The following is a 25,468-nucleotide window of genomic DNA, read 5'->3' as shown; positions in this document are numbered from 1 at the left end:
TAAAGTTATTTTATTAATGAAATGGTTTGAGTGATTTATACTTTGATTTTGTTAAAACAATGTAGATATTGTTGGAATTTATTTAGTATATATAGAGGTAATAAAATGTGTAAAGCTAAATATTGAAGTCTTTCCTTTAATTTTTCACCTACAAAATCATTAAAAAAAATTATGATTTCACATTTATACTTTCATAATTTTAAAAGAAATATGATTTTGGTGGATGTTTTTACCCTTTCATTATAATTTCTTTTTCAGTTTTATTTTAGTGACAATTTTTTCATTCACATGGATTTAATGTTTGTGGTCATTTTTACATTCAACAAGATAAATTACACTTTGTTAACTTTTCATCTCCTTATTAAAAAAAAAAGTTTTGATTACATAACCGATATTAGTTAATGCTCTATGTTACTAGGGCCATAATGTAACTTTTTCATCTTCCATAACTGATATTACATAATATTATATGTTATTACACAACTAATAACCTTTCTATCTTCCACTTTTTATATATTAGTAAACAACACATGCGATAGCACGTGAAAATCACACACGAAAAAATTATAGTTTTAACTTAACTTTATAAAACTAAAATAGTCATTTCAATATTTTCATATTTATATTATTTTTATATTCACATCGTAATGCATGAAAAATAAATAATAAATTTAGAAATATCATAATATATTATCCCAAAATTTATAATAGCTTTAATTAAAAAAATTAAATGAAGAAAAAAACACGAGCAAGATTCCCAAGGTTGCATTAAAAATTATTCTCAATAATACATAATTTAACATAAAGAGCATAGACATATCTATATGTCGAGCACGAAGTTGTTAGTTCAAGTTTCCCCAACTTCTGTTGTTTACTAAAAAAAACCTATAAATGAAGAAATATATACAAGCATACTTCTATATAAAAAATAGACAAAAAAAAAAAAAGAATAGAAAAGCATAATTTGATTTGCTTTTCTTGTTCACTTCTAGCATTTTGTTGTGACTTGTAAACATAAGTGAAAATAAAAACAAAGATTAAGATATTTATACCCAAACATTTGAAAAGGAAGAATTTGAGAGGTTGAAATAGATAAGAAAGAGTTAATATGAGATAAGAGAATGTGAATAGTTGGGAGATAGAAAATAAAAGGATAGTGAGGAATGTGAATGAATTTTGATAAATCTAAATGACATAATTAATTGGAGAGAAAATTTTAAAATTTTGAGAAAAATTATAATAAGAAGATGAAAAGTTAAGGAAATGTAACTTCTATCTTATTGATGTGAAAATGGCCGTAAATATTAAAACTATGTAAATGACAAAATTGCCACTAAAACAAAACAAAAAGAAAGTTGGAAAATTGCCAAAAATAGGTTAAAAAAAGAGGGTTAAATGACTTTTGGGATAGTTTTTGAAAAGGAAGAGTTTTAGGACAATTTAAGGGTGAATAGACAAAATTGCCCTTCATTAAATTTCTCTTTTTCTTTCCCTTTCCTTTCTTTTCCACGTTCGCTTTCCCTTCTCTTTCGCGTAGAACACCTGAAGTAAAAAAAAAAAAAAAAATCGCTCTGCTCCAGTGTCATAAGAAGATACTCCGGCCATTCGTCGCTTGTCGTTCTTCGATCCTCCAGTGCATTTCGTCGCTCCGCGTTTTCGAACCATTCAATCAGCTTTGAGCATTTTCTCTTATTTCAGTGAGTTTCATATCTAACCCATTTTTAATTTATTTGTTGTAAATGTTTGGTTTAGGTATTTGTTGCGAGTTTCATCCGTAAATGTCTGGTTTAGGCTATTTTGGAATGGACTTATTTGCTGTAAATTAGTTTAGTCAAAGTTTGGTTTAGGTTCTTAGAAAGTTCAATGGGTAGTGAAAAATAAATTGAAGTAGAGGATTTAGTTGGGTCAAATAGAGGAGGAGTAAGCAATAGGAATAGAAGGAATAAAGAGTTTTTTTTTTTTTTTTTTTTATTTATTTACATTGCTTTCTATCTATTCTGTATTGTCTTAAACCAAACATTTATAGCAAATAAATTGAAAATGGGTTAGAGATAAAACTCACTGAAATAAGAGAAAACACTCAAAGTTGATTGAATGGTTCGAAAAGGAGAAGCGACGAAATGCACTGGAGGATTGACGAACGACAAGCGACGAACGGCAAGCGACGAACGGTCAGAGTATCTTCGAAGAGCAGAGTGTAGGAGTATAGCAGAAAATTTCAAAAGCCAACAAAAGGCGATTTTTTTTTGTTTTACTTCAGGTTCTACGCGAAAGAGAAGGGAAAGCGAACGTGGAAGAGAAGGGAAAGGGAAAGAAAAAGAGAAATTTAGTGAAGGGCAATTTTGTCTATTCACTCCTAAATTGTCCTAAAACTCTTCCTTTTCAAAAACTATCCCAAAAGTCATCTAACCCTCCTTTTTTAACCTATTTTTGGCAATTTTCCAAGAAAGTTATAATAAAAGGGTAAAATTGGGCTAGAAAATTTTTCCACTTCCATTCTTTTATATAGTATAGATATAGAGAGAGATTAGGTGGTTAAGTTTGTAATGTGTAAGCTCAATACGTTAAGAAATGACATTTGAATTGTGCAAACAAATCAAATTCAAAGATACATTCGAAAGATCATAAAATTTTCTCTTTAATGAACAAATTCATTTTTCACTCGTTACGATGTGAATATAAAAAAGATATAAATATGAAAATATTAAAATGATTGTTTCAAATTTATAAAATTAAGTTAAAACTATAATTTTTTCGTGTGTAATTTTCACGTGCATCGCACGCGTTGTTTCCTAGTCTTTTTAAACTCTTCTACGTTTTGGACATTAACCATATATTTGGATATCTTATGCTTGATGTTCCAATCTTATATTTGGATTGATTTAAGAAAAAATATTTTTCAGAAAACTTATTTTTGTTTAAACCTTTTTCCTAAAAATTGTTAAAAATAAATTTAAAAACTTATTTTGAGTGACTCCTAACACTTTAATTTTTTTTAAATAACTTATTTTTTAAATTAAACATTTGAAATTTTTTTAAATTAAACACTTGAAAACGCAATCCAAACACACTAGTAATGTGCTTGAAATTAATATGAAATAAAACATTTTCGGTACGCATATCTTAAGGAATTGTTCAATTATTTTGATTGAAACTAAAATATTTGATAAAAATTTGAGTGTAATAAATTTTATGTTTGAGTGGTTTTGAAGGATGAGAAATAAATAATTTATGAATTTTTCTATTTTTAGAAAAAATTCCTTTATGTTGTGTATGTCAAATTAATTTTACTTTCTTTATAAACATTTTAATTATTCTTCTATGTGCGGTGAAATGTGATGTATAAAGAAAACGAGCGATGCTTAATCAACTAAACCCTAAACCTCATACCATCGGTACAAATTGTTACAAATGCTACGTGAAGTAAAGACAAAAAACTAGTAGAAAGAGAAAAAGAAGAAGAAACCTGGTCTTCTTCCTCCCTTCAGCTGCCTCCCCAGTCTTCTTTGCTACCGTACTCTCCGTCGGACCTCACGTACGAGCTGCTCCATGTTCCTTCTCCTTTTCCCGCCAATCCGCCGTCGTTCGTCCGTTCAGTCGCCAGTCGCCGTCACCTCAAAACTTTTACTCTCCTGCCTGTTCCGAAAGTCGCCGTCCACATCCCGCTCCGGTAACATTTACTCTCCAAAAATGTATTCATTTTGAGTTAAATTTGTTAAAGTTTTATGTTTTGTGTTTTGATGAATATTGTTTTGTGAATGCTTTCAGATACTTTTGTTCTCAGTGTTTTTTGAAGTTCAATCAAATAAACAACAAAGGAAGTGAAGCTAAGTAGAGGACTAGAATGTTTTTGTTCTTCCGCTCTTACTCAGGACCTCTCAGTCGGACCCAACAGCAACTCCACATTTCTCAGATACACCTTCGAACATATGTAGATGGCACAATTAATTGGGTTCGAGATCGTGGTCTTGATCATGCTGTTGAGAGAGAGAAGAATCTCCTCCCAGTGATGAACATTAAAGATTTTATAAAATCAGAGCCATCGAAGTCTGTTCCTGTTTCCATCATAACTCAGAAAAGGGAAATTCTAAGAATTCCAATGCGTCCTATTGATTTGATCAGAAAATATCCTTCCATTTTTGAAGAATTTCTTCCTGGAGGCATTGGAGTTCAACCTCATGTCAAGCTGACCTCTAAAGTTCTCGAACTTGATGCTGAAGAACAGCTAACGTATCAAACTTCAACTTGTAGACAACAGGCTGCAGATCGACTTCTGAAACTTTTAATGTTATCAAGAGTTCATAAAGTACCTGTAAGTATCATTGATCAATTGAAATGGGACTTGGGTCTTCCTAAAGATTTTGTTCAAAGTATAGTTCCTGAGTTTCCAGATTACTTCAAAGTTGTAGGACGTCAAAATTTTGCATCTGGATCAGGTGATATGCGGGTATTGGAATTGGTATGTTGGAACAACGAATTGGCCACTTCAGTTTTAGAGAAGATGGCTGCAAAAGTAAAACATGATACATCTAAAAGAATGGATATTACTTTTCCTATGAAATACTCGAATGGTTTTGAGATGGATAAGAAGTTCAAGAAATGGGTGGATGAGTGGCAAAAGCTACCTTACATCTCTCCCTATGAAAATGCCTCACATCTTTCTCCTAACAGTGATGAATCTGACAAGTGGACTGTTGCGATTTTACATGAGCTTCTTCATATGCTTGTCACGAAGAAGACTGAGAAGGAAAATATATTGTGTATAGGTGAGTATTTTGGTCTACGGTCAAGGTTTAAGAGAGCATTGCTTCACCATCCAGGGATATTCTACATATCAAGTAAGGCTGGAACCTACACGGTTGTCTTGAAAGAGGGATATAAAAGGGGTTCCGTGGTTGAGAGTAATCCTTTGATGAACATTAGAAACAAGTACCTTCACCTTATGAACACAGTGGAGGAAGACAGTAAAACAACAACCAAGCATATCAGTACTCGCCAACAGAAGCAAGAACAAAAGCAAGAACAGAAAGAAGGGTCAGATGATGCATTTGGGGTACAAAATGAAGCTGAATTACTCAACTCCTCAGATGATGAAGATGAAGATGAAGATGAAGATGAAAATACTTCTAGTCCTCATACCGTCCGTGCTGACCCGAGAGACAATGTCCGTGCTGACCTGAGAGACAATGTCCGTGCTGACCGGAGAGACCACGTCTGTGCTGACCGGGGAGACCAGGTCCGTGCTGACCGGGGAGACCAGGTCCGTGCTGACCGGGGAGACCAGGTCCGTGCTGACCGGGGAGACCACGTCCGTGCTGACCGGGGAGACCACGTCCGTGCTGACCGGAGAGACCACGTCCGTGCTGACCGGAGAGACCACGTCCGTGCTGACCGGAGAGACCACGTCCGTGCTGACCGGAGAGACCACGTCCGTGCTGACCGGAGAGACCAGGTCCGTGCTGACCGGAGAGACCAGGTCCGTGCTGACCGGAGAGACCACGACCGTGCTGATCGGAGAGACCACGACCGTGCTGATCGGAGAGACCACGTCCGTGCTGATCGGAGAGACCACGTCCGTGCTGATCGGAGAGAGCACGTCCGTGCTGATCGGAGAGACCACGTCCGTGCTGATCGGAGAGACAACGTCAGTGAGAGACATTTTAATTTGAAAGAAAATGCTACTAGAAGTAGGGTGACATTACCAAAGAGAATGAATGCAGAAAGACCTAGGGATGTTACAAGAGAGAGGACGGGTATGAGCAAGAGACACTCAGTGAGGACAGAGGTTTAGCCTAGTTTTTCTTTGTGTAACTGGCCTTTACTTGTTCATTGTGTGGGATAGGCTAACATTCCCTTCCTTTTCATTATTACAATTAGTTGGTATTTTCATTATTACAATTCGTTAACATTCCCTTCCTTTTTATTATTACAATTCATTGGTATTTTCATTATTACAATTTGTTAACATTCCATTCCTTTTCATTATTACAATTCGTTGGTATTTTAACCATCATGGGTTGACCTAGTGGTAAAAAGGGCGAGATAGTATTCTAAGAAATCATGGGTTCAATCTATGTTGGCCACCTACCTAGGAATTAATTTCCTACGAGTTACCTTGACACCCAAATGTTATAGAGTCAGGTGGGTTGTCCAGTGAGATTAGTCATCCAAATGTTGTAGGATCAGGTGGGTTGTCTCGTGAGATTAGTCGAGATGCGTATAAGTTGGGCCGGACACTCACATATATAAAAAGAAAAAAACAATTCGTTGGTATTTTGAGAGAGAATTTGATTCGGCTATTGATTTATTGAAAACAAAAAGTTGGTCTCATCGCCTATCCTCTCGTTGGTTTGCCTGAAATTTCAAATCTTGGTTAGGGTCACTGGTTTATACTCAGGGATCTAGAATTTTCCACAAATCATTTCGTTAAAGGGATAAAATGGAACTGAGGTTGCTGTGAAGAAACTTCTCAATAATCTGTAAGGAATTTAGGAGTTTGGAACATTAATTAAACTATGGTATTGATGATTGTTCTTTTCAAGTTCAAGTTGCTTCTATATAGGGGACAAGCAGAGAAAGAATCTAGAGTTGAAGTGGAGGCCATTGGTTATGTAAGACACAAGAAATCTCGTACGGCTCCTTGGCTATTGCATAGAAGGAGTTCTAGGTACTATTCTTTTCTTATTGTTTCCCAATTTCGCTCCTTTCTGTTATTCTAACCCTGTTGGTGAGCTGCCATTGTAGTATTTGCTTATCACAAGTGTTACACTGTCAGTATGTCTTCACTTGACTTTTTTGAGTCTCTTCTTAGAGAATATGACACTGTCAGTATGTCTTCAGTTGACTTTTACTTGAGCAGGATGCTGGCCTATGAATATTTGAACAATGGAAACTTGGAGCAATGGTTACATGGGGCTATGCGGCAATATGGCACCCTGACTTGGGAGGCCCGAGTGAAGGTGGCACTACCAAGGCGTAAGTATCGATAGTTTAGACGTTTTAATGACTCAGCTCTCTTATTGTATACGGTTTCTGATGACCTCACCTGATTGTATTATCATGTTATGCTTCAGTTCTCTTAATTCCCGTTCATAATTCCAGTGATTTTCGGATCAAAGGGCAAACTTTGCTCCACTTCATTATAGTTTTGGTTAGAAAATCACTTCCCCTCTTCCCCTACACTTGCATGTTTCATCTTATGGAAAATTCATCATTCTAAATGACTGCTACTCTGGGGAATTTCTCAGATGGTGCCCACTGTTATCTGTAGTAAAAACTTCCAAACTTGTGAATGTTACCCAACTTCTTTACCCTAAGTGAAGGCATGTATTTTTGATTGATTTAAGGAACTAATTTCACATAATGAATACAGGCTAGCATATTTACATGAAGCAATTAAACCAAAGGTTGTTCACAGAGACATAAAATCGAGCAATATCTTAATCGATGATGAATTTAATGCAAAGGTTTCATATATTGGATTGGCCAACATTTTGGATGCAGGAGAGAGTCACATCACGACTAGAGTGATGGGAGCATTTTGGTATATGCTCATTTTTCATTCTATTCTATAACTATTGTGATGACGGATTTGAAGTTAGGAGCTAATGGCATTTTCATTTATCCCAGGCATGTGGCACCAGAATATGCTAACACCGGCTTGTTAAATGAGAAGATCAACATTTATAGCTTTGGTGTTCTCCTTCTAGAAACAATCACAGGAAGGGACCTGGTGTCCTGCTAATGAGGTACTTCTGAATCTTAAAAACAGTGGTGGTTAGTTTCCTTTTGGGCATCTTCCAGGACACACTTTTCCATGTATGCTGCACTTGCCGCATATAGTTTCCATATCTTGATTGACATTAACTTGTGCACTTCCCTGCTACTAATAGCGTACTTTATTCTTCAGGTTAATCTTGTTGAGTGGTTAAAAGTGATGGTTGGCACAAGGAGAGCTGAGGAAGTTATTGACCCTAGTCTTGAAACTAAACCCAGTACTTGAGCTTCGAAACGTGCCCTTCTGATTGCGTTTAGGTGTGTGGATCCTGAGGCAGATAAGAGACCAAAAATGACCCAAGTTGTTAGGATGCTTGAAGCTGTTGACTACCCGTCCCATGAGGTTGGTATTGAAATATATTGTCCTGCTTACTACTTTGGATTCCACCTTCGAGAAAAAAGATGGAGCGTTCAAATTGGCAAATTATCACATTGCTAATGTGGTGGGCTCAGGTCAGTATGTTTAACATTCCTTACCATCAATTGAACTCCTTGTTTGCTTGTTTAGATGTTTTGTATCTTGATTCTGGCTCTGGTTTTACTTTTCATCTCATATTACAGCTCTAGTTCTCTTTATGCTCTTGTCTGATGTTTGGTTTGGCCACACATAGGAAGAGGCATGCATGAAGACATGTTCTCATTGCTGAAGTAAGTATACCTTCACGTATTTATTCCTTTACTTCCAATTTATCAGAAGGAGTTGAGGGAAGTTCCACTCCACTGCTGCTACAGTTGTAGCATTGCAAACTGTGACTATGATTTTAGGTTTAGGATCTTATGCTACGTTGCTTCTTGGGTACGTGAGTATTCTGCTTTGCTATCTTTTCCCCTTTCCAGTACTTGTTTTGTTGACAAAACTTCCTTGGGTTCAGTTATTCACTATTTTGGATTCTGCTCCTAATCAGTAAGCTAGTGTTCAGCTACTATGTGGAGGTGATTTTTCTTAACAACCGTTAATTTGGTTTTAGTATCTTACTGATATCATAAATGCTATTAGTCTATTTTCTTTGATAATCTTCTGTTTTTATTTAAATGGGAATACTTGTAAAATAACTGTAATTTTATTCATCTGGAACGCTGTAGTCTCAATCCTGGTCAATGAGAGTCAATGCAAATAATAACTTACTTAGAGGGAATAAGTCTAGGTCATGGTGGCCACCCATTTAGGATTTAACATTTTATTAATTTTTTTGGCCACCAAATATAGTAGAATCAAATAGCTTCTCGTGAGACTAATTGAGGTATGTTTGGTGGCCATCCACTTAGGATTCAACATCTTATTTGTTCTTTTGGCAACCAACGTATAGACTTGTAATTACATGCTACCATTAACATTGTTTGTAGCTTATGGATTATCTCCATACTCTTTTCGGTAAATTTGTACTCATGTTGGATAAATCCTTTTAATCGATTTGGTTCCCTGACTGGATAAGTTGTACATTGAAGGTTGATTGCTTCACATTCATTACAAGGATTTGGAATGGGGCTCAAGTTATATGTTCTTGTTTGTCATTCATCTGTATCTGTAAATTAACTACTCTTTATATACAATATGGTATTTTCTATTATTTAACTTTAATTTTTATTTTGCAATTAAGACTGAATGTGAATGTGAAAACTCTATCTCGTTTAGATTCAGGGAATGGGTTGTTTACCATAAGTTATCCAAGTGGAACAATTAAGATTTAATTGTAACAATATTTGTGAACTACTATTCGTTTGTTAAAATATTGGTATAATTAAATTTATCATAACCCATCAGCTTAAATTTTGAGTTAATTGATGATTTAGTTTGTTCAAACCCTTGTAATATCATTTTGATTCTCAATCAATATTTATTTCCACATGTCGAGCTTTTCTACAAATTTTTAAGCCAACAAGTAAGAGATTGTGTACAGTTTTGATAAATTAAATGCATGATAAAGCTTTTGGGTAAGCTGCGATTTAAATAGTCTTTACCCCTGTTGGGGTGGATGCTGAACTACTTTAATTTGATACAATAAATGCAGGAACTAAGCATAGATAACAAAATTTCCTTATTGTCTATACTGTGGAATTATTTTGACCATGTTTAGTGGAAAAATGTCTTTCTGAATCTTATGGTTATTATTTGCATTTGAATAGATATATCCCCTGTCGGTCCTACAAAGCTGATTATGTCAATGCATATTGATAATTATCAATGGCACGAGTTCTTTCCACACGGTAACGTCTTATTATTGTAAAAATATTAAACTTCAATAAAACTTCACGGTCAGATGCTATTGCTTTTGATATGACTAATGGTTATTTTGGAATAATGACAGTGTCATATAATGTTGGGGTTATTATAGCAGTATGGGCTCCAATTGTCCTGGTAAGTGAACTAGAGTTTCATGAATGTGCGATGGTCTACATTTAAGGTGCTTGTTCTATTTGTACACATCACATGACTTGTTACTAATGTTTTCTTTTCCTTACTGTTATCTGTAGGTTTATTTTATGGATGCACAAATTTGGTATGCAATATTTTCAACCATTTTTGGGGGCATTGATGGAGCCTTCAGCCATCTGGGTGAGGTTAGTGCCAAGTATCTTTCTAATGAGTGAAAGTTATACTATTGCCAACAGGTAAAGAGAATCTAGTAAATACTTGCAACCTTTTTTTTTTTTGGGGGGGGGGGGGGGGGAGAGAGGAGGTGGGGGGCAGTATTATAAAATTGAACATTCCTTTTGCAGTTTATCGACTGTTAAATTTAGAACTGGGTGAATGGAATTTTCTTCGTGATATTATTTTCTAACCTTAGTATTTTTTAGATAAGGACGCTTGGCATGTTGCAATCCAGGTTTGAGGCCATTCCTTCAGCCTTTAGTGAACGACTGGTTCTATCATCAGATAGGGATTCCAAGGGAAAGAACATGGTACTTTTGGTTTATAAGTCATTTATATGTCCTTTTGATTATAAAAAACTAATGATAATAACGTTACTTAGAGGTTGAGTAATTGGTCAATTAATGTGAAATTTCAAAATGTCTTTTCTAAGAATAGTTTAACTTGTTTAGTGCGTTCCAATTCTATCAAAGGAGGCCATACTTTCAGCTTATAATTAATGACTTCTAGCCATCACTCTAGTTATTCATTTTGTTGTATAATATGTACTCTTCCATCACAGGATGAATCACTAGTAAGGAAGAATATCACCAACTTCTCTCATGTGTGGAATGGGTTCATACTAACTATGCAACAAGAGGACTTGATGAGTTATAGGTCATCACCTCAGTCAAGTTCAGTTGATATAAAAATTGGAAGATCCCTACATTTTCTTCTGACTGGAACTTTCATGATGGAATAGAGATTTACTACTTGTTCCATATTCTTCAAACGATGTCTCCGTAGTCCAATGGCCTCCTCTCTTGTTTGCTAGTAAGGTATAAAAAGATCCTTGAAGACTTGCTAGATTCCATTAGCGTTGGATATGGCAAAAGACTTTAAAGGAAAGGAGGTTGCTGACTTATTCAGGAAGATTAAAAGTGATGATTATATGTATTCTGCAGTAATAGAATGCTATGAGACACTCAGGGATATAGTAACTGCCCTTTTGAACAATGAAGAAGACAAGAGGTAAGGATCAAGATATCATATTTGACGTTTTATTTGTGTATAGTCTCAATACCGCCTTTCCTGCTATCAATTCTCAGTATAAATTGTCAATTTTCTTTTATAAAACAGAATTGTGCAGGATATTTGCCACGAAGTAGAACTCATTAGCAAAAATTCTTAAGCAACTTCAGGATGAGTGGTCTTTCCTTCCCTCAGTGAGAAACTGGAGAAACTTTTAAAACTTTTGGTGGTATGTGTCTTTTGTATTAAGAACAATGTTACCAACGATGATGGTACCTTTGATAGACTGATGGCATGGACTTGATTAACTGTGTAAATTTAATCAAGTATTTTCTTTGATAGCGTGATGGTGAAAATGGAGTTGGTGGGTCACAGATAATCAATGTTCTCCGGGACATCTTTGAGATTATCACGCAGGATGTCATGGCTAATGGCTCTCAGTAAGTCTTTTGAAGTATAAGTACACATAAGCAAAACACTGTCTTCTACTGAAGTTTGTTTGATATTCTTGTATGTATATAACCCTATTTCCAATGCAAGAATTCTTGGAGCAGATGAAGACCCAAATGATAACTCTGATGGCAAGAAGGGCAGAGGTTTGAGAATTTTAACATACAACTTACACAAACCAAAACATGGATAGAAAAGGTTTTCTTAGCTATCATTAAGCTTTTTGATGTTATTTTCTTTATATGTCATCTATAAATGAGGGTTTATACCATATTGCTTTTGTTGACAGGTCGTTAAGCTTTCTTTGCTTTTAACTGTCAAGGAATCTGCAATTAATGTGCCTCAAAACTTGGATGCCCGTTGGCGTATCACATTCTTTGCAAATTCCTTATTTATGACCATGCCTAAAGCTCCTAAAGTCTGTGACATGCTATCTTTTATGTCCGTCATTTGGGATTTGTCTTCCATGTTTCAATCTCCATTTTGATAACCAGTGCTTTCTTTTGTTTGTTTGTCTTACGAGAAAAAAGATACTTTCTATTGTGTTTAAAAAATTAATAGTATGTTCTTTGGCAATTGATGACAATTCATTTCACTTGGAGGTTTTATTTATTTTTCTAAATCTTTGTATGATGGTTCTTTTTGTCCTTGTTTTTAGTTTAAAAATAAGGTCACAAGCAAAAAGAGAGGATTTCGAAATGACTTTTTTGTCCTCTGTGCAATTTTTCTTTGCTATTAAGTTGTGCCTCAAAAACTCAGAGTACCTCTGGAGCAAAATGGTGGTTTTTGCCTTCACGAGTGTTTGTTTGTTTGTTTGTTAATGCGCTCTCCCTTCCTCTTTTGATCACTATCTCAATTATTTCATGTTCTTGAACATAAACATGAATTTATTCATTTGAGCATTTTACTTATTGTTGTCTATTAAGTTGCAGTTATATTATTGTTTATTCTATTTCACCTACTGTTTGACAACTCAGTTTTCTTGCTGTTTTATGATCAGTGGTCTAACCCCTTATTACAAAGATGTCCTTTATTCTGATAAGAAGCTTAAGGAGGAGAATGAGGATGGAATATCCATTTTATTCTATCTCCAAAAGATATATCCTGGTGAGCTTTATCTTCTTTCCTTTTTTCACATTTAATGCCATGAAAAGCAACTCACACTTGTGTTGACCGTATACTAGATGAATGGAACAACTTTAACGAGTGTGTTTTAGACCCAAAACTTGGATATAGTGATAAAGACAAGATGGAGTTAATACGCCATTGGGTATGGGCAGACATTACCAGGAACAGGTTGAAAGAAATTCCCTCCCTCTCTCTCCCATTTTTCTTTGTTTATTTTATGGATCCTAAGCTTGACACTTGCTATGTCTATAAATCTTGATGGTTTATCAGTACGAGATATGATGTATTACCGTGAAGCGCTTCAGCTTCAATTCTTTCTGGAATGTACTGGGGAGAACAATATGTTTTCTAAATCTATTTTGCTATTATTATGAGATTTAGAATCTAACCCAATTTTGTTCCCAAACTGAGTTTGATATACTTAATATGTATAAGTTCATATTTACTTGGCAGCTGGTAGTTATCGAAACATGGACTTAAATGAAAAGGAGAAGAAAGCATTCTTTGATCGTGCTCAAGCTCTAGTTGATCTGAAATTCACTTATGTTGTCTCATGCCAAGTCTATGGTGCTCAGAAGAAGTCTGATGCCGAACCTGACTGAAAATGCTATGTTAATATTCTCAATCTGATGTTAAAGTGAGTCAGATGTTAATATTGTTGCTATCCTTTACACTGTACAAAATCTGTACAAAAGTACATTGTTTTTATAATGGGTATAAATAGATAAATAATATTGTGCAGGTATCCATATCTACGTGTTGCTTACATAGATGAAAGAGAGGAGACAGTAAATGGGAGGGCCCCAGAAGTTCTTTTACTCAGTTCTCGTGGAGGGAGGTGATAAATTAGATGAGGTATAGGAGAATAGCTTCTAAATTTTACACTTACTCGCAGTTATATTAGCCTCTTGCTGGTTACTCCCAATTTTGCATGCAGCGTGCCACAAATATTTAAAAGTTCTGTTTTCTACGTAGGATTGTAGTTCTGAGTAAGAAGTTACACCTATTCCAGAAAATTATTGAAAATAAATAAATACTTGGGGCTTTAGGCTTTATTTGACCACATAAATTTTTTACTACAAAATTTAAGGTATGGTATACTTCCACTTTAATTGTTTGAACAATTGGTAAATATCATCGGTCATTCTTCAGCCTTTATCTGTAGCCATGTGGTAATATAGATGCTTTGATTATGTTCCTCATTGAAGAGTAGCAGCTGGGGCTAGGAGTTAACTTTTTGTGGGACTTTCCCTAGAAGTTGCTGTTCTAATTGTTTGTTATGTCTTTAGGAAATCTATTGAATCAAGCTTCCAGGTCCTGCAACAGCAATTGGGGAAGGAAAACCCGAGAATCAAAATCATGCCATTATTTTCACTCGTGGACAAGCTCTGCAGACCATAGGCATGAACCAAGCGATTACCTCTCCATCTTCAGTTGAAATACTTTAGCATGACACCTTTTTACTGTCTCCAATTCATCGAATGATTATTATTGTAGGAAGTTGATAGTTGCAACTTTACTAGTTTCACAAATTTATGTTCTATCAGGACAACTATTTTGAAGAAGCTTTCAAATGAGATGTTTTGGAAGACCTCCAGAAAAACCGTCATGCAGATTGAAAACCCACGATATCGGATTTGAGGATGCATATCTTTACTGGAAGGTCAGATAGGTTGAATCTAGTAACTGCTATACAAGAATGTAACTAGTCAAATTTCAATATAGACGTTTGGTTTGACATCTGGTGGTTGACAATGTTTTATACTTGTTTCTCCCCTTATCTTTTACAGTGTTTCATGTCTTGCTTGGTTCATGTCCAATCAGGAGAACTAGTTTTGTAACTATTGGCCAATGAATTTTGGCAAATCCTCTGAGGTAAGTCATTGATTTATCTTTATATAATTTCAGTGTATATATCATCTAACAATCTCCTTCAATTTTGGGATTGAAATACGAAGAAGGTCCAACAAGTGGAAATCAATATTAATTAGGGAAGAAATAATATTGAAAGGGTCTTTTGCACAAGACCTCCCTGGATCATTTGTTCTGATACCATTTTAAATCATGGATTGTGATGGAACACCACCTTTTGGTATGAATTTCCTCTTCTATTTAGATTTTGATAAGGGGTACATTCTGGAATTGAGTAACTCAATTCCTTTCTCTCTCTACTGCCTTTCTCTCTTTCAAGAAATTACAGTAAATCTTCTTACAAAATTCTCATATCCTTCCTCCTAAATTCTATTAGTATTTATACTAATCTTGCCAGCCTCTAACTAACTCACGTGTGAGTGTTATTACAACTAACATAACAAACTAATGTAACAAACTCCAGCTGGTATAACTAACTTTTCCTTCTGCTGTAAACAAATCTAATTAGGGGTCTATCATTACTCCCCCCTTTCAGATTCACCTTGTCCTCAAGGTGTGTTTACAGCTTTCTTTCCTTTTTTTTTTTTTTTGGTTTGTTATCGACAATTTTAGGGTTTAGTTTTCTTTCCTCTAACCTCCTTTTCTATCCCTTTCTGCCACGTCATCAGCATCACGGCAACATCTCCTTCTTTTCGCAACTCTCCCGCTTTCCGTATCGCCTTCTCGGACAACCACTATTTGCCAGCATTTTCTTCCTCCTTCTCATCCACACGACTGCTGCCGTCTTCTTTTTCCATCGAAACCAGTCAACTTCCGGTCTCTTTTTTTTCCATCGAAACCAGTCACTTCCAGCGTCTCCGAACTGCAACTTTTTTTTCACTTGGATCTTCGTTTTGGGTCTCGCCGGTAATTCTCGCCGATCTTCCACGATTTCCGATTTGTTTGCTAGAAATCGCCCGCGGCTAAGTTCTTCCCTCACTGATTGGAAAGGAAGTAACAACCTCTGTTTTAATCTCAACCAATCCTTGAATGCATCGTGTTCATCCTTCGACCGAGACCAATCTAATGTGGTTCCATCGAATTTGATTACAACAACGTTTACTCTCTCAGAATTGATCAGTTCATATTTTTGGAAATTCCGTTCGATCCAAAAAATAAATGAATTGAACTTCTTGCCGCTAAACCTCTGTAACTCTAGCTTCTTGAATTTGTTTTGATCACTTATATCTTCTTCAATTCCTATCTTCTTTGTTTGTTCTTCGCCCACCTTCTCTTCAGTTTCGATTTCCTTCCTTTGTTCTTCGGTCTCGATTCTTTTCATAGGTGTACTTCCTCCTTCAACTATACTCTTCATCACTGGTAGATTTGTTGTGATTCTTTCACTCACTGTTTGTTCACTCACTATCGATTTTTCTTTCACCATGGTTTCAATGCATTGTAACAACAATTGTTGATTTTTTTCGGCTTGAATTCTTAACAGCCGAAGGCTCTTTGTTAAGGATCTCAGATTTTCTTCAATTGCCGGAATTTTGCTTAATTCTTTCTTCATCCCAATCACTTCTTGTTCAAAGGCTTCCAGTTTTTCTTCAATTTGCGTTTGCTCCATTGTTGATTTCCTTCCCAAGATTCACCGCTCTGATACCAATTTGATGGAACACCACCTTTTGGTATGAATTTCCTCTTCTATTTAGATTTTGATAAGGGGTACATTCTGGAATTGAGTAACTCAATTCCTTTCTCTCTCTACTGCCTTTCTCTCTTTCAAGAAATTACAGTAAATCTTCTTACAAAATTCTCATATCCTTCCTCCTAAATTCTATTAGTATTTATACTAATCTTGCCAGCCTCTAACTAACTCACGTGTGAGTGTTATTACAACTAACATAACAAACTAATGTAACAAACTCCAGCTGGTATAACTAACTTTTCCTTCTGCTGTAAACAAATCTAATTAGGGGTCTATCAGATTGACCTTAGAGTTTAAGCTAATGTGTGAAGGAAAATTTAATATTATATCATCTAACATGTTCAATTATTATTATTACGTAACATAAGAGTTATTGATTCGATCAATAATAAACTATATCATGGATATGATCTCCAATATCTAAAAATTGAAAAAAGGCCTAGTCAATTTCATCCATGTTTCTGAATTACAACCTTTGTAACACATCAAGAGTACATCCAAGTAGGCAAGGGGCGAGATGTGGGGATGGACCAGATATCACTTTTTGAGGCAAAGGTTGCAAATGGAAATGGAGAGCAGACACTCAGTCGCGATGTTTATAGGCTTGGACGTTGTTTTGACTTCTATAGGATGCTGTCCTATTTCACAACTGTTGGATTCTACTTCAGCAGTATGGCATTATTTCCATAAGCAAGATTTTTTATAGTAGTATTAAGACAGTTTATATATGGCTTTGCACTATCATTGAATAACTGCTCAAAATCCGTGGGCTCCTCATTTCCAATAGGTTAAATATTTACTCAGTCACCTGTTTGTGTGCTTGTATTTCTAACTAATATCTCTTCTTAAGTAGCATATAGAAAGATGTTATTGCTTCTACTAACTGTGCTCTATATGTAAATATTAAGAGAATCTGTACATATTAATATTTTTCCGGCAAAGATGCTATATTTTTTTACTCAAAAACTTGTTGATGCACATGATTTTTAGTTGGCTTCGACTTTATGAACATGATTTCTAGTTGGCCGTTTCCAACTTGATTTAATTTGGATACTTGATGGGGTATATTAAGATGTCCTGGTAGGCTTGAACTTGTGGATAGTTTTTGTGAGGGGCTGAATCTTTATTGTAGTATGAGTTCTAAGACCACTGAACACCAATTGGTAGATCGTAATCTCCTTCCAAAATTGAGGAGGCCTACAGTAAATGATTATTCTTCGAAAATTCACAAAAGGTGCTTTCTATTGCCTGTGTGTGCTTGTCATAATAGCAAGGATCATTTTAAACTTTTGAATTATACATCTCGCAGGTGTGTATTTATTTCTATACGGACATATATACATGGTTATGAGTGATGTTGAAAGGGAGATTCTCGATAGCCCTTTCGTGCATCAAACTAAGGCTCTTGAAGAGGCTTTGGCTACCCAAAGTGTATTTCTATTAGGCTTGTTGCTGGTACTGCCAATGGTTATGGAAATTGGCCTTGAAAAAGGATCTCGGACTGCCCTCAGTAATTTTGTTATCATGCAGCTTCTGTTTTTTTTTTTTTCACATTCCAGCTTGGAACTAAAGCACACTTGTGATACAACAATCTTGTATGGAGGTTCTAATTATTACAGTTCGTTGGTATTTTGAGAGAATATTTAAGTCGGCTATTGATTTATTAAAAACAAAGAGTTGGCCTCATTTCCTTCACCTTGGGTTTAGAGGTTGTATTCACATGGTTTGGTTAACTGTTCCCCTAATTCCACATAGAAAATGAACAACCAAAATTGCATTACCTAGAACTCTTGAAACCATTGGTTTCTCGCTACGACACAATAACAGTTAGGATTATAGACCGTGTAATATCTGAAACAATGTTTGCCTCCTAAAACCAATCAAACAAATTCAAATTTCAGAAACTGACGTTGAAAGATAAGGTTGTGAACATTACGTACCAAACATTATCACCCTATGTGTTTTGAAAGCGTTGGATTAAATTTAGAACCCATTGTTAAACATTGTGTTTCGTGAATCACAAACTAACGAATTCTATGCTTGTATTGCAACAACGTAAGAGTGGGGATTGGCTAGTAACAATTGCTGATATATTACTTACAATCAGGGTGAAATTGTTTATGGCACGAAAGGGTTACACTTCAAATCAAACGACCAAATTAGAAACGAAGTGTACAAGAATTATGCTTGAATAGTTGCACAAGATATACGTCTCCAAAGCCAAGTATCACCTGATGTTCACATTTGCCAATTTGAAACTTGAGACTCTGTCAACACAAATATTATTAGAACGTCAGCAATTTATGATTTCATATGAAAGTCCGATATTAAAAATATGTGAAAGATGAATGATAACCGAATTCAATGTTCTTTTACGTAGTGGTGGTGGAGAATATATTACCTCTTTCTGATAAGTCGGATGCTCTCTTGAAGTTCCAGTATTTGTTGTACTCTTCTATTTTTCTGTTTATCCTCACCATCCAAAAGGACTGTTGAAGCCCTTAGCACACCATCCAGTTCATCTTCGATTATGTTTAGCTGTTTGTCCAGGTTTTCCATAAAATCCTCATAAGATGATGCTCCCTTCATACTATTTACTATTTCATCTTCACTCCCTAAATCAGAACATGGGGGGACTTCTTGCTCTCGGTCATTATCTGTGCTCGCATGATCCTCTGCAACACTTGGATGCACATCTTGATTTTCAGGAAGACTTACATCTTTAGATTCAAAATGAGTTTTTTTGGAATCTTTTGGAGCTTCCTGCTCTGAAGTGGCAATTCGAATGGGGCTGGAACCATCTTCAGTAGCCATTGTCAAATCCAAATCAATGTTCCCGATAAGCTGACTCTCTTTTACGTATATTGCCTGAGAAGATCAAGTAGTTTCTTTTTCATTGCTTGCACCGAAAATCAGATTCTTGGATAACATGAACCATAATAGAAAACTATTGCAGAAACAAAAATGACAAGAATGAGGAACATTTTTAGGTATATTTCTGTTTATCCTCCACTTGCAATCGCCCTCACTATTAAGTATATTTCCAGGTTGCTGTATCCATGGCCAAACAGCAGTCATTCTTTCACAAGCTCTACAAAAAGAGCGATAGAAATGCACCAATTGAATTGCATGCAAACACAAGCAGCATTCTGCTGCATGTCCTTATCAGGTATAGTCATCTTCGCTTAGAAATTTAAGCATCTCATAGTTTTCCGTCATTTTTTCGTGCATTGTTTTCCTTATGTACTATTGCCAAGATGACTCCCCGTTGAAAACTACCCTTGATAAAGGGCACGGAGAAAGTGGAGTACCTGGTGAATTCGTTTTTTTATCATTTCACAACCCTTTTCAACGCACCAATGACATGAATGACACCACACACGGAATAACTGGTGTATGTTAGGTTCAGTGTTTGAGCATACGCAGTACATAGCAGTTACTAAATTGCTCACCAAATCAATATCACTTGCTGAAATACGAGTAAAACATGAAGGTGGAGAAATTGACTACATAAAAGTGTTGCTCGATCAGCTTATTACATTTTACCTCGTTAAGCTTTGCTGAAAGTTCATCCAACAACTTGATTCGACTATTTGACTTCTCCAACGCTTGCATTACTTTCTTCTTCTGAAAGAGTAGATCTCTCGCCTCATCTTCCTTCCCTGTTCGTACGCTAATAGCTGCCTGTTGTCGTAGCTTTTCAGCAGCCTCAGACAACCTCAAGAGTCTCAATCTCGCACTGTTTGCTGAAACAGCCAAGATTTCACCCAATTTTAAAGGTATTGGACCCAGAAAACAGATAAATTAATTTTTCGCGGCAGAAAAGATTTCCAATACTTCTAACAATCAACTTGGAACTTGCTACAGTCATTCATTACCATTTTGGAATACAATGCTCCGACAGACACATACAGGAATTTAAAAACTTCGTATAAAGAAATCAAGAAGAATGATGAGAGAGATTGCGTATAATTAAGGTAAGAATTCAGAGACCTTTGGTTCTTGTAGTCTCTGCTTCAGAATGAAGGTGAGCAAGTTCCTCGCGTAGTTGCTGTGTGCTGATGTTGGAAGAGGCACGTATTGGTTTCAATAGAGGCCGTACGGGAACCTCCTGAGCTATTGGCGCTGCAGAGTTCAATATCATCTCCGTTTCTCTTCTTCTCCTTCGGTGGTTACAATTCCACGGGAATCCGTCCGGAAACGGAATTTAGAAAAATTACAAAGTTACAAAATTACAAAATAGATCCATCAAAATGAAGCCCATGGACCAGAAATAGGCCCAAATATTGAACGCCTACAGCCCACCATATTATGTTTCCCATTTGACTTTGTTGGGTCTCTAATTGGATCCTTTTGCTAATTTAATTTGATCATTGAGATTATTCCATCCGCGGATTCAAGCACATCTGAATATACTTTGTCTACTCAATATTAGCAATGAATGACTAACCAAATAGGAGGTTGATTTTGAATAAATGATAAATTTATTTTTAAATTGATAAAATAGCAAAACAGAAAAATTTTAAAAAGTTAATTTAAAAGAAAGTTCGGTGAGCAATGCCAAACTTGATTCCTAAATACACTTGTTCAAAAATCCCCAAATACCCTGTAATTAAATAAAACTTTGCACCCACAATTGAAGATTCTACTTTTCCTTTAAAGCAAAGAAATAACCCATCAAATCATATTCAATGCTCTGCAAGTTATCACATCTTCTTCAATTTGGGCAGGCCACCGTTTCATATTCCCAATTATTTCACATTTGGAAACATAGGGGGATTTTGAAACCATTCCCACTTAAACAAAAGGTATTCACAACATTTTGAGAAACCCTAACCTCCACATTTCCTTCTGTTTGTCTCTTTTGCTTTCGTATCTTCATTGTCCGTCCCTTATGCAAGCCTAATCTTTTGTTCCCTTCCATTAGTATCTTCAACGTTCGTATCTTCAAATTTTTTCCGTTGACCGTTTGTATTAGCGTTCGTCCCTTCAGTTCACTATTCCTTACCTTTGTTTTCGTTCAAAATCTTCAAAAACTTTGTTTCAGTTCATCGTTCCCTTCACATTATACATTGGTCCCCTACCTTCGTATAGTTCAAAAATCCTCAAATTTTTGCTTCTGTTCACTGTTCCCTTCGTCTGCTTCAAAATCTAAAAAAACTTTGTCGTTGTTCATATGTTCAACTCAAATTAGTGAGTTCTTCAAACTCTTCAATGTATTTTCTTCTTCAGATTTCTTCTTCGCATGATAGTTCTTCATTTAACTGGAAATAGTTTAGTCTTTTAGAAGTTTCCATTGTTGTGATGTCTGATGTTCTGGTATTTTGAAAATTTAATAATAATATTTTTTAATTATATGTTATATTTATAGATATATTTGGGGATTTTTTTTGTTTATTTAATTATCTTTTTAGATTATATAAACAATATATCAACCGATGTGCCCTTTATTTTAGGAAGAAGAACCGAGATTTGTTATGTATTTATAAATGTATATTATTTTTATAAATTGTAGTAAATCTAAAGATAAAAAAGAAAAAAGGACAGGTCAGAATGAGAACAAGTGACTGGTTATGAGTCGCAGGGAGCACTGGTTTGAAAAACCCATTGCCAACATGGATTCAAACTCTGTCAAGTTCTCCAGACGAGGTATTAATGTATATTTTTAAGAATTACACAAAAGTTGTACATGTTTATAACTTTTTGTATGGCTAATTATAGCATAGACCAGAAGATACAATGGTGGAGGGGTCGGGAAGCAAGCGAGAAAGTTCAATAACTTCGAAAAAGAGGGGGAGGAATGAACCTCCAAAAGAAGATGCTATTGTAAAGAAGAAACAGACGATAAAAAGCTTGGTAAACTGCTTTATTAAGATTTATTTTCTAATGAGTACAATGAAGGTTTTGATGTTGTGGTACATGGAGGTTTAAAAAAGGAAAGTTTACAGAAGGAAACGTGAAGAAGAGAAAGAAGAGAGATTGAAGAAAAGGTATGTGTTTTATTCTTTGTTGTACTTCAATTCATTAAATGTACTGTATTATATAAATTGATAATATAACCTTGAAAAACATGAAAATAATGAAACTGAAGAAGAGGAACAAGGAGAAGAAGATAACGATGAAGAAGGGGAGGTGGAGACAGCGGAAGATAAAGATTCCAATTCATGGACGAGTGAGAAAAATGAAAGATCAACATATAATAAAAAGAGAAAAAAGACTACGGAAAAGGGAAGAAGGTAATCGTATAGTTCATTTGATAAAGTGTAATTTTTTTTTTTTGTATTTCGCTATAAATTTTCTTTTTATAATATAGGTGAAGACTATTAAAAAGAAACAAAAGGAAAAAGAAGATAGAAGAAGGAAGGGAAAAACACTGATGAAACAAGAAAAATCTGAGGTATGTGTGGTATGGTACTGCCGCTTATATGAAATAGGGCAATTAAAACTATATTTGTGACTTCTGTTGTATATGATGCATTCAATTATAGTGTATTCGTGTATTGGGTCGGGAGTGGTATGCATTGTGGAGTACGATATTTTGAATGTATCCCATGTTCTGAATTACACTATATGGTTTGAATTTTGTTGTATATGATGTATTTAACTATAGTGTATTTTTGTATTGATTCGGGAGTGTTATGTATTGTGGAGTATGATATTTTGAATGTATTCCATGTTCTGAATTACACTCTATATTTTAAATTCTATTGAATATGATGCATTCAATTATAGGAATGGACTGAAATTCATTTATCATAATTATAGTGTATTTATGTATTATGTCTTTAGTGTTATTCAATTGATCCAGATAGTTTTTTATTACTTTGAACTTAAAATTATTTGTGAATTCTGGAACATGTTGAATGAGATTGTGATTACTTTGTAGTGTATTTGTTTATTATGATTGTGGTTGACTAATAGTTTTTTTCACATCAATATTAGGACTCGGTATACTTGATGTGCTCTAAAAGGAGGAATGAAGCTTTAAAGATTAATTTGCATAAAGATCACAATAATGGATAAGATCAAAGAGAATCTTGGAGATAAGTTGACCAATAGATTTGGAGAGGGAATATTTGGGCACTTTCTAGAATTCTCCATAACAAACCCCTCCTCCCAACTATTACTGCACCTTATTCAAAGAATGTGCAAGCCCAAATCAACTAGCCAACTTCATTTCCTAATAGGAGGGAGAGTACTTAAGTTTGGGCTGAGAGAGTTTGTCGTTATTATCGGTTTAAACTGCGATGAGATTTCTAAGATTAACAAAGAGGATATAAAGGGGGGTAGACCGCTGAAAGGAGTGTATTTTGAAAACTTGAAAACTGTAACAGGTCAGTACTTGAATGTTATGTTCAACATAAGCACTGCTAAAATAGATGAAGACCGAATAAAAATGGCAAAATTGTACTTCCTTGAGAGCTTTTTGATCCCTAGGCAAGAAAGTTTAAGTATAGAGTGGGATCACATTTTTATGATAGACGACATGAACTCTTTGACGAGTATCCATGGAGGAGAGTTGCTTTTGACCTTCTAGTAAAGTTCATGAATAGGGTTGTGTGTAGCAAGAGGCAAACATAGATTTCAATGGGAGGTCTTATTTTTCCCATTCTTGCTTGGGCTTACGAGGTAATCCTAACATTGAGTACCCCACTCAACTACTTTGCAAGGAGGATTTCAAGTGAAGTCCCTAGAATTATTAATTAGACATTTGACATACAACCAAAATGGAAGGATTTGAAACAGAAGGTCTTTGATTTAGCAACGATATGTAGATCTTCTTATAACAGTTTTACAATTTGTAACAGTTTTAATACTTATGAAGTATTTTTTTTTTTTTTGAAAAACCTTGAAGTGTCCCCTATGCTCGCTACACCCAATGAAGTGGGCAGACCATACTTTGCATCATTCCTCGAGGCGAAAAAATATACTCCAAAAAGCAGAAGATGAGCTTAGAAAGAGCCAGCATTTTGATCGCGTTGCTCATGTTTCGTATTCAAATTACAATATTCGTGAAAAAAGATCCATAATAAATGAAAAGAAGAGGCATTGAACCATAATAAATGAAAAGAAGAGGCATCTTTCACTAAGGAGCGAAGGATTTGAACTAAAATTTCCAGATGGAGGGGATAGGGTATTAATACATCTGACACATAATTTAAATGTGGGAATTTATTCTCTAAAAAAAGAAATATTGAATGACTCGATCGTAAATTATAAGATTTTACGATTTCCTCTTCTTTTAAGGAAGATACTAATCGTAGGGAAAATGGAATTTCCACAATGACTGTAAACCCTTCTGATAACATTTGAGCATACAAATTGTTATTGTACCCATAAAAAGGATTTCTGTTATAATAATTAGTCGACAAAAAAAATGATTATGGTGATACATTCATGCCCTTTACAAGTCAGACTGATGGGCTGACAAGAATTGTAGAAAAGATTGAGAAAACCCAAGAGAGGATGAAGAAGAGTATGGAGGGTATTCTTGAATTTATTAAATCCGTAGAATTGAAAATGAATAAAAAGTTTGAAGAACTAGGATAGAAATTGAATGGAATAATAGAAGAAATCAAGAGCCAGCAACCTAGTTCTTCGGGTGTCCAATTGTAACGCTCCGAAAATTTAAGGTAAAATTTTCTCGTTTTATGCAAATTATTCGGAATTCTAAAATGTTGGTGTAAGTTGATATAATAATAATATAATATTATTATATTATTATTATTAATAATTATTTATGTGTTATAATATTAATATTATAATTATTATTATTATTTAATATTGTAGTAATATTATTAATTAATAACAATAACATTATTATTACATAATATTAATTTATTATTTATTTAATATTAATATTATTAATATATTATTATTATTAATTTATTATTATTATTATTATTATTATTATTTTATTTTTATTTTATTATTATTATTATTAATTTCTTAAT

At 34.8% G+C, this 25,468-nt stretch overlaps 4 protein-coding genes and 1 pseudogene across 22 annotated transcripts; 4 read left to right on the top strand and 1 right to left on the bottom strand.

The window, feature by feature from the left end:
* Positions 1 to 3,370: 3,370 nt before the first annotated feature.
* LOC103489660 (protein WHAT'S THIS FACTOR 9, mitochondrial) lies at positions 3,371 to 5,892 on the top strand. Of its 19 annotated transcripts, none has more exons than XM_051079197.1 (4): positions 3,371 to 3,670; positions 3,769 to 5,212; positions 5,285 to 5,356; positions 5,453 to 5,892. In XM_051079197.1, exons 2-4 carry the CDS (start codon positions 3,845 to 3,847, stop codon positions 5,789 to 5,791), a joined length of 1,779 nt encoding a protein of 592 aa, XP_050935154.1. In that variant the 5' UTR covers positions 3,371 to 3,670; positions 3,769 to 3,844; the 3' UTR covers positions 5,792 to 5,892. The 19 variants fall into 19 exon arrangements, with proteins under 19 accessions (XP_050935154.1, XP_050935144.1, XP_050935149.1 ...); XM_051079187.1 differs by having other exon boundaries at positions 5,285 to 5,380; XM_051079192.1 differs by having other exon boundaries at positions 5,261 to 5,356.
* A 141-nt stretch (positions 5,893 to 6,033) lies between these two features.
* LOC107990328 (callose synthase 7-like) lies at positions 6,034 to 17,394 on the top strand (annotated as a pseudogene).
* On the top strand, positions 6,516 to 8,343 carry LOC103489780 (probable receptor-like protein kinase At2g42960). The gene is made up of 8 exons (XM_051082275.1): positions 6,516 to 6,667; positions 6,776 to 6,975; positions 7,074 to 7,119; positions 7,373 to 7,543; positions 7,630 to 7,732; positions 7,910 to 7,994; positions 8,055 to 8,119; positions 8,230 to 8,343. Exons 1-8 carry the CDS (start codon positions 6,516 to 6,518, stop codon positions 8,341 to 8,343), a joined length of 936 nt encoding a protein of 311 aa, XP_050938232.1.
* Positions 13,198 to 14,356, top strand: LOC127148479 (callose synthase 7-like). The gene is made up of 4 exons (XM_051082263.1): positions 13,198 to 13,279; positions 13,409 to 13,535; positions 13,698 to 13,793; positions 14,245 to 14,356. The coding sequence occupies exons 1-4, from the start codon at positions 13,198 to 13,200 to the stop codon at positions 14,354 to 14,356; spliced, it is 417 nt and encodes a 138-aa protein (XP_050938220.1).
* Positions 17,395 to 18,582: 1,188 nt separating the features above from the next.
* LOC103489659 (uncharacterized) lies at positions 18,583 to 20,712 on the bottom strand. The gene is made up of 4 exons (XM_008448914.3): positions 20,508 to 20,712; positions 20,061 to 20,260; positions 18,916 to 19,382; positions 18,583 to 18,781 (listed from the first exon to the last, which is right to left on the bottom strand). The coding sequence occupies exons 1-4, from the start codon at positions 20,656 to 20,658 to the stop codon at positions 18,742 to 18,744; spliced, it is 858 nt and encodes a 285-aa protein (XP_008447136.1). The 5' UTR covers positions 20,659 to 20,712; the 3' UTR covers positions 18,583 to 18,741.
* Positions 20,713 to 25,468: the final 4,756 nt, after the last annotated feature.

The sequence above is a fragment of the Cucumis melo genome, chromosome 1, assembly GCF_025177605.1.
Source record: "Cucumis melo cultivar AY chromosome 1, USDA_Cmelo_AY_1.0, whole genome shotgun sequence".
Taxonomy (NCBI): Eukaryota; Viridiplantae; Streptophyta; class Magnoliopsida; order Cucurbitales; family Cucurbitaceae; genus Cucumis; species Cucumis melo.
The sequence above is the reverse complement of the archived record's forward strand: the minus strand, read 5'-3'. Positions and strand labels throughout refer to the sequence as shown.

Coding starts and splice junctions, on each gene's coding strand:
- LOC103489660 (XM_051079156.1), top strand. CDS start 3,845: ATGTTTTTGTTCTTCCGCTCTTACTCAGGACCTCTCAGTCGGACCCAA.
- LOC103489780 (XM_051082275.1), top strand. CDS start 6,516: ATGGTATTGATGATTGTTCTTTTCAAGTTCAAGTTGCTTCTATATAGG. Junction 7,544..7,629: donor AGAGTGATGGGAGCATTTTG/GTATATGCTCAT, acceptor CATTTATCCCAG/GCATGTGGCACCAGAATATG. Junction 7,733..7,909: donor CAATCACAGGAAGGGACCTG/GTGTCCTGCTAA, acceptor TTTATTCTTCAG/GTTAATCTTGTTGAGTGGTT.
- LOC127148479 (XM_051082263.1), top strand. CDS start 13,198: ATGTCTATAAATCTTGATGGTTTATCAGTACGAGATATGATGTATTAC. Junction 13,536..13,697: donor GTCTATGGTGCTCAGAAGAA/GTCTGATGCCGA, acceptor AATATTGTGCAG/GTATCCATATCTACGTGTTG. Junction 13,794..14,244: donor CTCAGTTCTCGTGGAGGGAG/GTGATAAATTAG, acceptor TTATGTCTTTAG/GAAATCTATTGAATCAAGCT.
- LOC103489659 (XM_008448914.3), bottom strand. CDS start 20,658: ATGATATTGAACTCTGCAGCGCCAATAGCTCAGGAGGTTCCCGTACGG. Junction 20,261..20,507: donor AGAGACTACAAGAACCAAAG/GTCTCTGAATTC, acceptor TGGCTGTTTCAG/CAAACAGTGCGAGATTGAGA. Junction 19,383..20,060: donor TTTCAGCAAAGCTTAACGAG/GTAAAATGTAAT, acceptor TGATCTTCTCAG/GCAATATACGTAAAAGAGAG.